At 43.2% G+C, this 14,144-nt stretch overlaps 1 protein-coding gene across 1 annotated transcript in view; it reads right to left on the reverse strand.

The window, feature by feature from the left end:
* Positions 1-567: 567 nt before the first annotated feature.
* The window catches only part of LOC124795579 (protein enabled homolog), a 28,242-nt gene continuing 14,665 nt past the window's right edge, over positions 568-14,144 (reverse strand). The window contains exon 2 of the mRNA XM_047259651.1: positions 568-6,013. Within this exon, the coding sequence (XP_047115607.1) occupies positions 4,454-6,013 (1,560 nt within the window). The 3' untranslated portion in view covers positions 568-4,453. The remainder of the gene's footprint in view (positions 6,014-14,144) is intronic.

The following is a 14,144-nucleotide window of genomic DNA, read 5'->3' on the forward strand; positions in this document are numbered from 1 at the left end:
AACACAGCACTGTTTATTTTCTGCAAAAAAACTGTATGCCATCACCTCTTTGCCTAACATTCCAATTCTGATGAAAAATATTGAAGAAACAAGATATTCACCAGCTCTCTTCAAAGCTAACACTGTATTCTAATGCCTAGATCATAAATGAAGCTTATTTTTCAATGAAAATGGGTGTCCAAAATATTAAGGTTATTTTACGTCTGATGGTTACAATTACAGTTTTCCTGACAAATCATATCTGTTACTGAGAATGTTAACATTTTGTTGCTATTAGATGCTATGTGTTTTATAAATCCCTTCATCATTTCATTTCATTTCATAGTACAAATACAAAAATCCTGAAAGTTATTTGTTGTACAAGTGTATTCATGAAGGAGGCATGCAATGTGTTACAAGTAGCTACCATAGAGAGTGAACTTATGCACTGAGTGTATGATTGGCTTGTTTTGAACACCTGAAAATGGTTACAAGTTTTTATCAATGGGTAAGGATTAGGACACACACTGACACACCAATCACAAAATAAATTCTGTGTAAGTTTTAGTTGTTTTGCAAACCACTGTTTATTGCTCATTGCTTTCTTTCCTTCTTCTGTACAAGGACGATTGTGTACCTATTTATAGCATCTGAAATAAATACATCTACCTAGTTTGATAAACTATTTTTATAAAGCACAATATCTCTTTATGTTAGTTGCCATATTCCCTAATCCATAAAATATCTTTGGCTTGCTTAAAAAATATACAAATTTCTTTGTACATTAATGCCATTTTCTCATCCTGTGCTTGAAATTTTCATTTAGTTATTAAGTAGTGAGGCCTAATATTTGGGGTGCACTGTAGTTTTGTCAGTATTATGTAAAGTTTGCCTGGTTGTACAAAAATATCTTCATTTAAAAAATATCATACATAAGGTACATCATGACTTCCAATATAAAATTCCTGTGCAACAAATATTGGCACAAGTTAACTGCCTAGCACGACATCAAGAAAAACCAGTAATACAATAATATAAAATCAAACTATATTATTAATTTATGTAAAGACCATATGAAACTGTTATTTATAAAGGAGAGCTATTCTCGTTGGCCGTTAAGCTTTCAGACATGTTTATCATAAACCAATCTGTGTAACACTTTTTGAAATGTATATGACAAATTATATCAGCATGAAGGACGAATTTCGTACAATAGTATAATCTGAAGCACCAGAGGCCTTTGCAAACGAACTGTTGGTATTATGGATGTATGTTGTTAACTCAATTACATACTAAGCACCAAAGATGACTTCATTGTGTCACTTCAGTCACTGCCAAATATTGTGACATTGTGAAACTGAAAAATTCTTCTATTTTACTAAATGAATTCATTCCAAAAACAGGATGACCATAAAATTGTGACACTTAAAGGTACATTATGTGAAAACAAATTTGTGTGTGTGATGTGACTGATGCTGAAGACAAATACTCCAAACTTGACAATTTTATACACATTCTTGAGACATCACTGTTTTCTAGCATGGGGAGATGCATTTTAATGCCTTGTTATGTATTTTATATTATAGAGTATTAAACCTTAATTTCTGTATATTTTTTTGTTTGACAATGCCTTCATCTCAATTCAGTCAAGTTGTGGGAAAATATAAAAATTCAGTCAATCATGTTTAATGTGTTTTTTTAATGAACTTTCAGTACAAATTGGACATGAAAATAACAATTTTTGTAGTTTAGTACTAGTGATTGTACGTTATTGTTCCATAATTTTACCTGGTCATGATATTTAAACAAATAATTACTGAAGGAGATGCAATGTTCAGTTTGGTCATACATTCTGTACCGTATTTCTTTCTTCCCAGAAAAAAAAAAAAAGTGTCAGAAGGCATTTCAAATAATATCTTCAAATGCCTGCACATTAAATTAATTTTTACAAACACATTCAATAAAAGAAATGCAGGTCCCTGAATAGAATTTCATTTCACAAACATCCAAGATGCCAAATTGATGTAAAAATATATGGATACAGTTAAATTCTTACAGTAAAATAATATTTTGTCTTTTTATAACTATCTTGGTCAATGTATAAGGGAACTATTGTACAATGCGTGTTCACGAAATAGAGAACTGAGATGTCATTTACGCAATTTCAAGATATTATTTCCCCCTATTGCAACAAGGTGCAAGTGGGTGAAATTTCACGGCTGAACAACAAAACAGAATGGTGAATTGGTATAATTATTTATTTATTTATTTGTTTTTCTTTTAAATAAGGGATTTAACAACATGCTTAATATTTTATATTAATTTATTGCAAATTCATCACATTTTATCTACATATATATATATATAGATATATATATAATCATGAATACCTACCTAACATTAGCAGCCAATATTTTAGATTTAACAGAGTTGTACACGACAATATCACAGCACATTCATTTAAAAATTTTCTTCTGAGGGCACCATTTATATGCTTCACTTGTCATATCATTTCTCCATCACAACCAAGTACTTTGGCAATAGAAATAAATGTCCATCATATAACCTTAAAGAGCACTTCACAGCAAACAATCTACTGAGTTAACTATAATTTTGTTTGCCATTACTCAAGGCACTCAACTGAGTTTATAAATTAGCTTTGAGCAGAAATATCAACATACATTCAAAATTAAGAGTTTAAAAAAATGAAATAATCTCAATGAATGATAACTAAAGATTATTTCACTGGAAAAATGATACAGCATACAGTGAAGTTTCAACCACTTTGTGAAAACATACATAATGGTATCCTGCAATACACACAATATTTTCTATTTGTGGAATTGTGACAGTACTCCTCACAATAATACTCAACCATCAACATGACAGCTGCAGACAGCTGGGACAGCCAATATCTGGGACAGCCCAATTTTCTGACTCCAGCTTTAAACGTCAAAATTGTGACGTTTTTTTTAAAGGACTAGATTTTCATAATCAAAATTATTTTAGTGCAAATATTCCTTCTGGAACATTTCAAAATATATTTATATAGACAATATATTTATGGCATATTTTTATATTTATGTATATACTTTGCAACTATTTACACTCATTATGTAGATATATTTACAGCAGAGTACACAGAAAATTGGGCAATGCCTGGAAATCACTTCCAAATGACTGTCAAATCATAATGTGAAGGGACTTCTTTTTACATAAAAGAAATCTACTGTACACTAAGCCTACTCTCGAGTAGGATTATAAGTAGGATTATTTTATACTGTTTAGAGCAAATCTTCCACACATTCATTAGCACTGTAATATCTCTTCAAAATAAAATATCACTCAGTACTGTTTGCACCATTGAACAGTTTCTTAATTGCTGAATCAGCAATGATTATTTAAAAAAGTTAATTTGAATGATCTGCAAAAAAAAGCTTCTTAAACTGCAACAGAGTGATTCCTTTCTGTAGTTAAAGAAATCTTAATATTGTAATTTTAAAGAAGAGTCTGAAAGGACAATGCAGTACGGTTTCCAGTCGTACTATCTAAACAGTACATAATAGTCCACTTTTATATACAACTAGACACGTCACCAACGTTACAGGTAACAAGGGCTTTTCCATCACTAATTTCTCCTGGATTTGTTTATATACTTAAGTGCAAATCATCACTTTGTATATAATCTAGTCATCTATAGAACCATTTCATTATACTGACATCTCTTCACAAAACCAACAAGAACTATATCTTTAGTGCACAATAAGTTCTTCAAAAATATATTTTTTAATGCAAAGTTTAACATACGTATTACTCTGAACAAGGGAACAAAAACATGAAAGAGGACAAGCTTTACGAAAAAGGGACAGAGGCATATAGATAAATGAAGCATACAACCTATGTAAGAGCACCTCTTGACAAAAATGTGGATGTTACCCACATGACTTTTTACAGAGACCTGAGATATTAATTCAGACAAGCTTCAGACACCTCTCTCTCTCTCTCTCTCTCTCTCTCTCTCTCTCTCTCTCTCTCTCTCTCTCTCTCTCTCTCTCTCTCTCTCTCATTCTCCCTCCCTCTCTGCAGAAGAAAACAAAGGTATTAAGACTATGCCCAAACATTGGTAAAAGCTCTGTACTAGAGAACCTTCAAAATAAACATTCTATAAAAACCTTTTTACGCAACAGTCACCGTAGACCTACATCCATTTTCTGCTGTCGAATTGCAAAATGTACAAAAAGTACTGTTTAAGTGATAAAAAGGTGTCGAACGGAGAACGAAAATATATTAGTTCAGACTAAACGTTCTTTTTAAGTAAATTTAAAGGACCACGGGCTGCCAAATTGAAATATAAGAATATAAGTATCAAATTGAACAGCCCTTCACAACCTGAGCACATTTGAAGATCAATCGACTGACCAGTAATCTCACTCCCATTCGATGATACCGAAAGTGGCGCACTCGTCGCGTCCCATTACGTGCCGACAAGGACGTGCATAATGCTGTCCAGTTCGCCCTCGCCCTGTCGTGCCGAGAACTCCGACGGAGGGACGGACTTGAGAATGTCGTCGGCACTGAGAGGCGTCAGTTTCCAACTGGGAAGGAAATCGTCGAACTCGTGTCCCAAGTCCACGTCTCCGAGCAAACTGAGCGAACTGTTCGAGTCCCCGTTGGTAAATCCGAACGACGACGACGACGAGTGAGGGGGGGAGGGAGAGTAGAGTTCATTGTTATTGAGTGGGTCGAGGTCGGACTGGCTGGAGAGGCTCAGCACGGACCCCCAGTTGATGCCCCGGGCCGACTCCTCGTCGCCGACGCCAGAGTCGGCGTCGTAGTTGTCGGCGCAGGCCGCGGGGAACGGCGTGGCGCGCCCGCTGGCGGAGAAGTCCCTCAGGGTGTGCTCGTACGGCGGGATGAGGTCGGCGCCGTGCGCAGGGACGCGGTACTGTGGCGCCGCGTAAGCGGGGGCGGCCGCAGGCGAGGGGGCGGACACGTCGGCAAAGTGCGGCTGGTAGCTGGGCTCCGGCTCGGCGGGCGGCTGCGGTGTCGGAGCCGGAGGCGGGGGGGCGGCAGCCGGAACGTGCGTCACGCCGCCGCCGAAGAAGCAGCCCTCCTGCTCCATCTCGCGCTCGATGTAGCGCAGCGTGTTGCAGATGAGCACCGACCTCCGCAGGCTGGGGTCGGGGAACTGCCTGTACCTGCCTAGCTTGCACATGGAGATGTTGAGCACCGCGAGCCGCCTCTGTCGGTAGCAGGCCGCGTCCGGCCCCCGGCCGCACCAACCGGTCCTGCCGTCACAGCACTCCACGTCCTTCCCGGGGGCGGCGGGGGGCGGCGCGGCCGACGCCGGCGGTGGTGGCGGCGGCTGCGGCAGTGGCGGCGGAGGACACCTCGCGGGGACAGTCGGGGCGGCGCTATACCTGGCACTGGAGCTGCCCAGATCCAGGTACGACTTGCCGTTCTCGTCGCAGCGTATCGTCTGCTGCGAGTTCTGCGAATAGTACTCGCTGCTGCCCCAGTACTGGTGCACGGGCCTGGGGGCGGCCGGGGACGGCTGGTAGCGCACGGCCAGGCGCGCCTGGGGGCCGTACGGGGGCGGCGCACCGCCTCCCGCCCCCGCGCCGTAGCCGGACGCCTCCTCCGGGTAGTAGCCGGCGGGCGGCGGCGGCGAGGGCGCCGCCTTGAGCTCGGCCACGGAGACGGGCACGGCGTGCGGGTAGCAGACGCCGTCGCCCTCGGCGTAGCGCAGGCAGTGGTAGGCGCGCGCCGCGGGCGGCAGGTACTTCTCGGCCTTGTCGTCGTCCTCGTCGTCGTCCTCCTCGTCGTCGTCGTCCTCGTCGTCGTCGTGCTGGTGCGGCACGGGGCTGGCGAGCGCGCCGCCCAGCGCGGACGCGAGGCGCCAGTCGTCCAGGTCGGCGGCCGCCGCGTCGTGCGCGCCCTCGTCCAGCCGCACCAGCTTGGCCGGCTGGCACTTGCTGTCGTACTCCAGCTTGCGTTTGCTCGCCGTCGCTTGCAGCCCCATCATGGCAGGGCTCTGCAACAACACACAGACGGCGACCGTCAGGCGCGAGCGACAGCGACAGGGACGACGACAGGCCGGAGCCGCGCTTACGACTGCTCCATGATAACTGTACACGCAGCCTCGCGGCGCCGGCCAATGTGGGCGAGTTTATCTTTCTGCGGCTAATCTACGTATAGGCAACGGGCGATATAAGAACTGATAAAGGGTGCAAGAAAGATAAGTTCTTGCGACGCTCGAATCCATTGTTTCCTCGACAGAAACTCACAAATTTTAACGAATTCGTAATGGTTTCTCATGGTTCACACACAGTGAGAGAAATTTATTTTATAAATTGTAACTAGTCTCCTCTCTGTATTTCAGTTTTTCAGATTTTCCTGTACTTCAGATTGTTAACGATGTATTTGCAATCAAAACGAAAGAACTTAGAATTTCAGTATGGATCACCCGTGAAGCAAGTGCGTCAATTTCGTCAGACGTCCAGTGAGTCTGGAAAGCCTGACGATGGATCTTTCGTCCCGAATTACGCACCGGAAATAAAATCCCGAAAAACCGAAACAGATTGTGGTGGTAAATTCCTATGGAACCAAACTGCTGGGATCATCGATCCCCAGTCTTACACACGACTTAAAACTAACTTACGCTAAGGACAACACACACACCCGTGCCCCAGGGAGGACTCGAACCTCCGACACGGGGAGCCGCGCGAACCGTGGCAAGGGGCCTCACAACGCGCGACTACCACAAAACGAAACTACCAGTCGGACTTCTTATAAAACAAACACAGTATTTCGTATTTTAACACACCAGGAACAACTGGTTATCGTTATACAACTATTATTACTACATCTCTTCACGACCATGGTTGTTGCCGTTTGTTAACTAACGGAGCGGGCCGGAGTGGCCGAGCGGTTCTAGGCGCTACAGTCTGGAAACGCGCTACCGCTACGGTCGCAGGTTCGAATCCTGCCTCGGGCATAGATGTGTGTGATGCCCTTAGGTTACTTACGTTTAAGTAGTTCTAAGTTCTAGGGGACTGACGACCTCAGACGCTAAGTCCCATAGTGCTCAGAGCCATTTGAACCATTTGAACTAACGGAACCACGTGCGTCCTTAGTAGGAATCAACTCTGATGCGACAGTCAAACACAATAATGCTTATACAGTGTGTCTCGGGAAGAGTGGTAAATATTCAGGTATATGACAGGGACGATCATTCGAAGCACGAAAGTCTAGTAATCATGGGTTCTAAAACGCGTATCTTCAGAGCTATGAGCACTTGTTCACTGTAAGTTGTGTTTCACGGAAAGGAAGATCAGCAAACGCCCATACCTCTTAATGCATGCATTTCAGAGCCCATGTTTACTACACGTTTTTTCTTCGAATCATCGTTCCTATCATATCTCTGAATACTGGGATACTTTGTAGTGACACTACCACCTCTGCGACATATACTTAGTATACTTCTATGCCGAGCTGCTTTGTTGTATTTCTGAGTCTCTTGTCACAAATTGAATAACCGCCGCTTCCGATTTGTTAGTGCGTCGTCAAATGTTTTGAATCCGGTACATCGTAACTCGTCAGTTTTACACGCCAAGAGACGCGCTCTCTATGTGAGCCTGTTCATTCGTCGAGTTATTAAACGGAATCAAATGGCTCTGAGCACTATGGGACTTCTGAGGTCAGCAGTCCCCTAGAACTTAGAACTACTTAAACCTAACTAACCTAAGGACATCACATACATCCATGCCACGGGCAGTATTCGAAACTGCGACCGTAGCGGTCTCACGGGTCCAGACTGAAGCGCCTAGAACTGCTTGGCCACTCCGGCCGGCGCCTACTCTGCACTCATCTATATTATCAGCGATTAGAACCACATCGCCAGAACGGAGTGCGATATTTCTTTTTATGCAGATTCGAATCCATGAGCCTTCTCTTTCGGGAACACAGCTGTGATGGACAACCACAGCACGTCCTGTATGTTTTACGTGCACAAGCAGGCTTGAAGGCTACTAAATGTTAACAGTTGAACACCCTCCTTAACTATCAATAACGTGGCTAATTTGACAGGTGGGACTCGTCGTCAAATCTGATATTTATTCCTCTTTTATTCACGTAGTAAACAAAATTACCAATGCTCTAAGATCAGCGCTTCCTACAATAGTGTTCTGTGAAATCTCTGAAGTTCCATGACATGAAAAAACGAACATGACGGCTTAGAGTTAATAAATTAAATAATGTAAATGAAAATTTTAATATTATACTGTAAATCGACTTATCTGCTACAAGTATAACGACATTAAACTTATTCTGCGTTACAAAATAGCAGCATTCGATATAACGGTCAGTTTAAAAGCAGTGACTATAGGTTCTGAGAGTTTGGATTCGAAGTATTCTGTCCTCATAGCCCTCGCGTCAGCACCAGTTCAAGTAAGTCATCAAAATATGATTACGGAGGCACACAGGTGGTACAACGCGTAAGTTATCTGTATACTACTGGGTGGTTATAATTACAGGGCAGCTACTCAGAGGACCAGTGTGGAATGTAATTACCGTATTGCTGCGAAACTTCATAAATATTCTAACGTTTTAATACGGGAGCTATTTACGATTGAAGAAAATTAGTTCCCTTCTTCGCCACTAGGCGAAAATCCGACGGTGTGAATGCGAGAAAGGCGTATAGAAATGTTTCCATTTATAATGGATTAGGAACGGGACATGGGCAGTAAAGGTCAAACGAGTGAGAAAGGGATAATGTCGATTTTATTATTAACTGGCACTTACACAATTGATTCAATATGAGCGCCGGTAACATCGAAGAAATGCTATACAGCGCCAGATTTGCACCTGGAACTTTTTTTTCCAGCGTAGATATGTTCCTCATTAACGGATTACAAGTTTCGCTGCCATAATGTAATTGTAGCCCATACTAGACCTCCGTGAATATTCAATTGTAACCAACTGACTAGGCTACACTGATGATGCTGAGTCAATCCCTGTGAAATTCGTGCAAGTTTCCTCTGGTGGAGGAAATTGGGTACAATCTTTTGAACTGTAAAGTGATATATGAAACAGAGCAATAGACCAGTTGTCAGTTGTACTATGATAGGTCAGTATTTCGTTTCGTCAGTACTGGTGATAGTAAGGAAATGTTTCGTTTGCCCTCGATTCGTAACAGGAAAGTAAGGGTGGGTGGACGATGTCCCTAGAAGGAAAGATGGCCAGAAGAATGGGCGGAAAGCGTGAAGCGGCTGAGCTCGTCGGTGGCGCGGCCGCTAGCCTTGGAGACAAGGCCCGGCGCGCGCGCAGCGCCACGGGCCGGCCTTCAACCATACGCCGCAGCCGCAGCGCCAGCACGCGCCTTGCGCAACCAACAATGCCGACTGCATTATTGTCGCGAGGCATGTCCGCCCTTCCTCACTACTCCACACCACTCATCTCTGTATCTCTTCTGTACCACGAACTCTGTCGGGGAACGGAGGCTCAGAGAGTGGGCTTGCATTTCCGGCGCCAAAACTCACGAATTTACAGGGCACAGCTATTTCAATCTCTGATTCAAAAGCTATGTATTACATTTTGTCATCGTTGAAGGCAGGAACTTTGTGAAGGTGATATTTACAGCTGGTGCCGAAATGCGCAAACTTGCTTTGGAAAAGAGTAGCTTGCCTACAAATATTCCCAAAATTTTTAAATATTATTTACTATTACGCCACGATATCACATTACGTTTTTTTGTATTAGTATAGACTCGATGGTATGGGATATTTTTAATAACTAAAACATCTGACTACTCAATACTTTCTCTTTTGTTTCAGAGATGGGGAGAGGGGGACGACCCCGTTGCGATCATCACTGTATGAACAGACAATCTTCGAAACCGGATCACAATCACCATCAGCATAGCACCACTCTATAATGAAAGTTCATTTTCATCTGTACTTTAAATCTCAGGTCCCAACGAATTAATTTCGAATAGAACTCGAGGCCACCAAGTCGGTTTTCGTTATCTTATTCGTTTCTTTCGGTCACGAAGATTAACGTCTGCATTTACTGTAACGGATATGTAAGTTTTCGGTTTTATAAGAAGACTGGAGAGAAGAAGTTTTCAATGAAATGTCGGGCAATATATGTTGAATGTTACGTTACTGTCTATCTTCGTCAAGTGTTATTCAAATACGTATTTTACAGCCAATGAAAATCCAATTTATTGATTTCAAAATGTTTCCTATACGGCCTAACTCGTGGTCGTAAAGAATAAGCTACAGAAGTAGTTTTATTTCTTAGAGTTAGATCAACATTTTTATTAACCGATACAGAATTTTTTATGGCAGACGCTAATGTGGCCCACGCATTATTATTATTATTATTATTTTGGAAAGAAGGAAATATCTAATGGAGTAGCGCTTCCTCTTAGCATTTGTCGTTTACTCGTCACAGTTCCTTACTCCACGTTGCGTGATATAATCACGTTGCCGAATAAAGACGTATTACCCTTCTCCACTTTACGGTAGCTAAAAATTTACGTAGCCAATATAGTAAAACTTTTCGACAGACATTTCGTTTATGATCGGAACAGTGCGTTAAGCGATACACTTCATTCTAGTTGGTGCGTTACTGCTCACGAATTATCTAACCCCAGACAAGCAAGTGAAATTAACTATTGCGCACAGGAACAAAACGTTTTTTTTTTTAATTCTATAGCTACGAATAATGTTACAGAATCGCGGGTAGAAGCACTTTTAAAAAATAACTTTTCATTTTATTTATACATTTGATATTACGTAGGAATAGTGATTTCGTTTTCCGAAGACGATACAGAAATGAATCCGTTCTGCTGCAAGACACGCAGCTGTTTATTGAATGACGACGAAACAAACAAAAACCTGTCCCGTGCTGACAGTGGTATTCTCTGAGTTGAGCAGGGCACCAGCTAGCAACTCGACTAGCAGCAGCGCAGTTTTGTTCTAGCGAGCGAGTGCCAACTGCATGTGTTCCCGCGAAGCGCGCGGCGCGGTCGGGGATTTCCCGGCCCGCCACTAGCCAGGTAGTTTCTCCTGGTGCCTGTCCTACTTGCGAGCTCCTGGGACCTTTGCGCGCAGTAGCCCGCGAGCAGCAGCAGCAGCAAAGCCAGAACTCCCGCAAAGGACTGTTCTGTGTCTTGTACAACCGTTGACGACAGCGTTTAGCGGGAAGATCGCACCTGTAGTCACGCCACAGCTCCGGAAACTCATCCCATTACAACAACGTACATATCGTTCACGTGTTGAAAGCCTAAGTTAAAAGCACGACTAGTTAATTCCTACAGTAAATGAAATCAGCAGCTAGCCCCAGTCTTCTGACTGATACAGCGCGCCACGAATTCTCCTCTTGCACTAACTAACCTCTTCGTCTCAGAGTTACACTTGCACCTTACATCCTCAACTATTTGTTGGATGCATTCCAATTGCTGTGTTCCCCTACAGTCTTTACCCTCTACACCTCTCTGATGTCATAACACATGTTCTATCATCCTGTCCCTTCTTGTTGTCTGTGTTTTCCGTATGTTCGGTTCTGCGCCTGCTTTGTCAGTTCACGTAATTTTCACATATCTTCTGTAGCACCCCTTCTGAAATGCTTCGACTCTCTTCTGTTCCGGTTTTCCCACTGTCCACGACTCACCTTCACACAATGCATTTGTTGTTGTTAAAGATATCATACATCAGATTTCGAAACTATTTCAAATTTTTTAGTAAAATTTAACCCAAAAATTTATGTCTTTTGTGAATGTGATTTTTCACAACATATGTTGTGATATTAATATTTTCAGTTTTAGGAGCCTTACTCATCTCTTATACTTAAGTTAAACACATTTAACGAAACTGGCTTGTTCTACGGTTTTTTGCGGTATGCGCGAAATACCCCTCCCCCTCCCCCTGGTATTTCACATTATGGAAAATGCGTTGGTGTTGGTAGGGTTAACAGTCTCGTAAATCTCCTCTCTATAGTAGTTGTACTATAAGAGATTAAGAAAGCACCTTTGTTTACTCTAGGTAATTTGGAGGCAGCACGGTGAATCAAAATGTCTATGAGCTCAGCCCCCATCCTCATTCCCATTCCCCACAACGACAAAATCCTGGTTTCGACTGTGTGTAGATCATAATCTCTTACGTATTTTTAACGTAAACAGCCGTCTGATGCTGAACCTGGCAGTTTGAAACCAAAACCACTCACGGCGCTGTTTGTTCTTAGTAACTACCATTATTAAAAGTTTCTGGTTGCTCTTTTACTAACTATAAAAATCAACCTTATTTTCACTCAGCCATGATCTACTCAGTTTTCGACGAAATGTTGTTAGAAATAGTCTTCTGTTCTATCGAACAGCCCCTTACTGAAAATCGTGTGAGGCAGAATGAGCTGGGGCCCATAGGCAGGGCGGTCCCAGCCAACGTGTTCCGGCCTGGCGCGGAGCGGCGCTCGCAACCCTCTAATTTCGTCCCCTTCACTCCGCCACGCACCCTGCTCTCTCCCTCTGCCATCCACCCCTCCGCGCAGCCGCGATGCCTGCGCTCTTTCCTATTTGTGTGGGGCCGGTCCCCTCTCGGAGTGAGGTTCGTGGGGGACCCGGCGAGGGATGGAGGCTCGGCCTACGTGCATCTGCGCCGCGGCTAGAGGTCGCGTCGGTCTCTGCTCACCTCTCTACGAACCTGTTCCCCGGGCACGGCGTTGCCTCTGTGAGGCGCCAAAGTCTGTGCGCTCGCTGCGCCCCCAGAGTGCTCACTCTGCGGCTGCCAGAGACCTTTATTGTCGCCCTGTGGCTGAGCCCTTGTGGAGCATTGTTGCTGCGAGGCAGCTAGTGGGGCTGCGCCCACACCAACTGGCGGCGCTCGTAGACTTGGCAGCGCCGCAGCCGCGCGCGTTCCGTGCTGATACCCACGCTCGGCTCGGGCCTGGCCACCCGCTCGCTGCCCAGCGGCTGCGCTAAAACTGCTTCACTCTCCTACTGACACTATCGTTTTACAGTCCTCTTTAACACGCATACTCTTCATTGCTGCGCTGGTTCTGTTCCCTAGAACACGTGTCGCCAGATGGACACTGCGCGCTGCGAATCTCCCGATCGAGTGATCTTTTGTCACCTCCGCCCAGAATTTGTTATCTGCGCATGCGCCGTGCTTCGCGCCTGGGCTACTGACTGCCCAATCTTCGGCAATTTTGGCGACAAAATAGTCGGACCGTTACTAAAGTCACAACACTCTTTTAAACATTCTTTGCTTTGCAGAAATACCAGCGACAGTGGCGATAACTTCACAACTAAAAATTTGTTGGAGTGGGCAGGTTCGGCAGCAAGTGTACAACTATTCGTTTCATAAATTAAAAGGCCCTTTCTTGCTGCAATTAACAAAATTCAGTTTCCAGAAGCGTTTCGCCTAGCATATTAAAGAAATCTTCTGGAAATTAAATATTATTAATTGAAGCAAGAAAAACGCGTTTAAATTTATGAAATGATTATTTTACTAGCACCTCCCTGGTTGTGAGAAGGAAGCTGTCTATTGTATCAAAACAGTGGGGCCTCTGACGAGATAACTGAATACTGACTAAAAAAAGAAAGTTGTTGATCCGCTCATCTGAGAGAGACTGGTTTACAGCTAACCTCAATATATTTTTTATGAGCATTTAGTTTTGATCCTCTTACTCCGCATACATACGACGACCTGAAAACTTCGGCTACCTCGATAGAATAGTTATGTCACGGATTACAATGTAAATAAATGCTGTCGAGAACGTTATTACTTAATGACGTGTTTGTTGGCGTAACGAAAAATTAAAGAAATTTAGTGGGACGGACGTAAAATCCATCTTTCTACAGACTATCAATAACGTAAAGACAAAAAATTCAACAGCTTCAGATGAAATCGTGTTACTGAAAAAACAAAAGATGGCTGAGCTACTACTTTCGCATGATAATTTCTGATCAAACAACAACTACAAGTAACGATTCTTTCTGAACCTTTTCTTTTTAGTTCCGTTCTCCCAAATGCAAACACGAGGGTTTTGTAGTGAACCACAAATTCCTTAAAAATTCTATGTACTTGTTTACAATACCGGTTTTACAGCGCAAAATATCAAATATATAAAATATCAAAATGTATTTGACTACCCGAACATCCAAC

This window comes from Schistocerca piceifrons, chromosome 4 (genome assembly GCF_021461385.2).
Source record: "Schistocerca piceifrons isolate TAMUIC-IGC-003096 chromosome 4, iqSchPice1.1, whole genome shotgun sequence".
Lineage (NCBI taxonomy): Eukaryota > Metazoa > Arthropoda > Insecta > Orthoptera > Acrididae > Schistocerca > Schistocerca piceifrons.